General features: G+C 37.0%; 1 protein-coding gene across 1 annotated transcript; it reads right to left on the bottom strand.

Annotated features, from left to right (window-relative positions):
- Window positions 1-208: 208 nt before the first annotated feature.
- Window positions 209-3073, bottom strand: LOC133692722 (UDP-rhamnose/UDP-galactose transporter 1). Its single transcript, XM_062113852.1, has 5 exons — window positions 2509-3073; window positions 2208-2392; window positions 1811-2011; window positions 1008-1169; window positions 209-880 (listed from the first exon to the last, which is right to left on the bottom strand). Exons 1-5 carry the CDS (start codon window positions 2636-2638, stop codon window positions 521-523), a joined length of 1038 nt encoding a protein of 345 aa, XP_061969836.1. The 5' UTR covers window positions 2639-3073; the 3' UTR covers window positions 209-520.
- Window positions 3074-3969: the final 896 nt, after the last annotated feature.

Raw genomic sequence — 3969 nt, 5'->3', positions numbered from 1 at the left:
CAAATGCTGTTTAGGATGGGAAGGAAAGGACACAAACATCGCCTCCATTAATGGTAATACATGGTAATGAAATATCTGGAATGAGCTCCAAATAGGTAAATACATCCACGCAAGTTTGACACGATATTTTAACTTTCTACGTCGCAATCTTTCGTTCAAGCTCTGGCAAAGAACGACCAGACACCACATCCGGCAAAAACATAAATGGTTTATATCGGAAGACATAATTCTATTGCTTACCAAGAGCTCTTTTACTAGTATATATGAAGTTTACAGTTCATCACATCTTGGTTCCACTGCTAATCTCTTTCCACATACAAAAAAATAATTTAAATGAAAAGCAATGATTAATAAAAGAACATATGGTTTACAGAGATAGAACACAATTTCTAAGATTATGTGTGAGGGTGGTCAGCTGATGGAGACCGGTCTTGCAATGCCATAAATGAGGCAAAGATGCCAACCATGCTGAAGTGGAACAAATAAAAATACCTATATTCCCAGCAAATTGCAAGCAGGCCTACTCCTTGGACTCTGCAAGTTCCACATCCTTCAGAGGCATGCTTTCCACTCCCTCCTTCAGAAGTCTGATTTCCTCTTCTGTCAAACTGTTCTTTGTATATGATGTAGTCTTGGCATTCGAACTCTTTTCAGCCTCCACTGCCCAACTATAAACAACCATACCAAGAACTGCAATAAACATCCCCATAATGTTCTTGAAAGTCAACTCAGAGTCAAAAAGAAGCCACCCCAGTGTGAGAACGCAGATTGTTTTCATGTGACCTAAAACCTGGAAGGATGTAGCTGAGAATCTTCCAATGCAGAGGTACTGGCTCACATTGCAGAACACAGCTAGGGAGCATGAAAGAATTATAAACAACTGCAAAAATTCAAACTGCTTATTAGCTTAAAAAAGTTGGCAAGGGTTGTTCCAGAGTACAAATGATGCTGTGAAACACAAAGAAATCCATTGACTAGAATAGGGATGGAATAAAGAATGAGCTTACAATGGCACCGGAAGACAACTTATAGTTTGTGATGAATTTTCCATTAAGGTAGTAATCAATGAATGGACCAAGAATAAGGAGGGAGACGGCTTGAATTGGTGCGGTCCTGCTCAGCAGCTCAAAAGATCCAATTGAGTACTTCTTCTGCAAGGAACCGATAGTCTGTTCCGCAAAGAAAAATGAAATGAATGAAAATTTGTTCCACAAACATTATCAAGATGTAACACTGTATTTTGGGACAATGTGCTTTGATATCGTGCTCATCAGACTACATTCCACACCTTCATTCAGTATCAGTACACTCAGTATCATAGCTCAAAAACAGTTAATATAGAAGGCTATGACTCTTGCACATCGTGCATATTTTCTTTCAGAACCTTAAGCAAAAAGATTTTTCCACCTTTGTTGAAGCTCTTCCTGTTAGCCCACAGTGCATTAGAGACAACCCATGCATATTTGTTCATGAGAATGCACCTGCTCCTCTTTCTCACTTTATCATAACCGAAGCCAATACGTTAAACATATCTACAAATTAAAAGGTTTTGATTCCCTATTTACTAACCATTAGAATCCTTGAACTCTATCTCACAGGCTAGTGCATTCCAGGAATTCATTTCCCACAAGAAGCATCTAGTTGTAGGCTAAATCAAAATCATTTACATGATCTAAAAAACATCGAAGTTCAAATGTCATGAATTTGTGCTTTTAAAAGAGAGTGCGTGAAGAATAGGATGGGAGTTATAGGGAAAAAGGAATCAAGGTATTTAATAATAAAGCGAAGGGAATGCTAAAAAAATACTCACAATCTGTTGCAAAGAGGTAGACAAAACAGCTAAACAGGCGCATATAAAACCTTTGGCATTAACTTTGACATCAGTGACAGTGCAAACACCAACACCTATGACCACAACAAGAACAGATAGCTTGACTTCCTTGGAGTATTGTTTACTGTGAAGGATCCACTCCATTATGCAAACCACTGGGATCATGCTGAGCTTAGAAATCTGAACCATGCACCAATTAATTGATTAATTTAGCAATGTTGAAAAAAGATAAATATACTAGTAATGGTAGATGTGTGAATATGCGAGGCTCTAGCGTGTTAAATAAAAAGATAAATGCAAAAAATCAAGCAGATCTGATTAGTTGTTGGGTTGAGAATAACAATAAAAATAAAATTCAGTTAATTAAGTAACATACTTGGTAGAATCCGACAGAGTTAAGCATGAGACTCAAGTTCATGCCAGTGATGGAGACATTGGCAACAACGGAGAACCAGAGGAGCTCCCACATAGGGACGTGCTTTGATACAGAGAGACCAGTAGCATTTGAAACGAGGCCGACAAGAGCCGTTACAGTAAAGTGGAAGCCCGTTAGGGTTGTGGCTGCAATGCAAAGAAAACGATTACTTATTGATTCAACAGATGAATCCAATCAATTATTGATTATCACTGTGATACTGAATGATGGGATCTAGAGATAGGGATAATTATAATAATACCAAAGCCGAAAGCATAACCGTTGGCAGACATGAGCTGCTTATTGGCCATGATAATACCGACTGAGCTGATGATGTTGATTGCCCAGGCTCCCACATCCGACACGGCCGACTTCTTCTTCTCGCTCTCCATTATTTTATTTTTTTCTCAATTAATTTCGAGATTTTGAAATTCTAACAAACAGATCTCCCAATTCTCAAAACGAGAATAACAGGAGAGAAGAGGAGAGGAGAGGAGAGGATGGAAAGACCAAAAAGAGGAAACAGCAAGGAAAAAGACGAGGCGATTTCGCTTTTGAATAGTCAAGAAGAGGAAATTAACAACCGCCAATAGAGAATGGACTGCAATTAGTAGGAGGGGAGGAGATCTAGCATTGACTCAGTACAATAATATTAATTAAGGGAGGGAGGGAGGGAGGGAGGGAGGGAGGAAAGAGCAGAGGAAGAAGTAGGCAGGCTGTGTGTGTTATGTGTCCGTTTTAGATGCGGTGGTGGAGAGAGGAAACAAGTAGTGGTTTTCTTCAGTTTTTTTCACTTTCACGCACTCAGAAAATCACCATCCCCAATCGACGCTTCCTCTCTCGCTCTTATTTAATTAAATCTTTAACTCTTATTTAATTAAGCCATTAACTATTATTTATTATCTGCCTAACTATCCATGTCCTTAGCTACAATATCTATCTCCTATGTAGTCGTATAGTATCGTTATTTCTAAAGCTAGATCGGTCCATCGCTTCGGTTAGCTTGCCGTTTCTTTTTTCTTTTCTTTTTTTTGAAAAAAGAAATTAACTTTCATTAAACAGCGCGCGCAGTATCATTACATCATATAAACGCAGGGTTTTGATTCATTTCATCAAATAGTATGACTATTCATGAAACAGTATAACTGTTCATATTAAGTTCCAAGTTCCAAATGCTATCTTTTCATATTATAAATATCCATATAATAACATTAGGAAGCCAAAAAGGAGAGTTTGTTTACCATGGCTTAATTTACTACATAATAGAAACCCACATTTAGAAACATTAGGAGGGAGTGTTTCTTTCCAATGTGGAATAAACATCTTTTCTTTATTCATTTACAAACTACACCAACAATCCCTCATTAGTTTGTAATGAAGGTCTTTTCACTTAATAGAATTATGCTTATAAGAAGGTATTTTGCAATTTAAATCTTCAATTAGTGTTAGAACTTGAATCCTACTAAAGTTATTGGTGTCCGCAAATTAAACTAAAACTTTTGTTGTAGAATAAAAGATACTACACACATAATATTATCCAAACTCTTAAGGAAGTTTACAACTGTTTAGCACTATTATGGCCATGTGCTAAAATCATAATTTTTTTTTCTTGAATATTTACAAGAGAAAACCCTTAACTCTTGTCAAAAGTGGCACCACTTTTATATTCATATAGGTGGAATTATACATGTCTCTATTACATTAGACACGAACTTTAAATTCT

Source organism: Populus nigra, chromosome 4, assembly GCF_951802175.1.
Source record: "Populus nigra chromosome 4, ddPopNigr1.1, whole genome shotgun sequence".
Classification (NCBI taxonomy): Eukaryota; Viridiplantae; Streptophyta; class Magnoliopsida; order Malpighiales; family Salicaceae; genus Populus; species Populus nigra.
The sequence above is the reverse complement of the archived record's forward strand: the minus strand, read 5'-3'. Positions and strand labels throughout refer to the sequence as shown.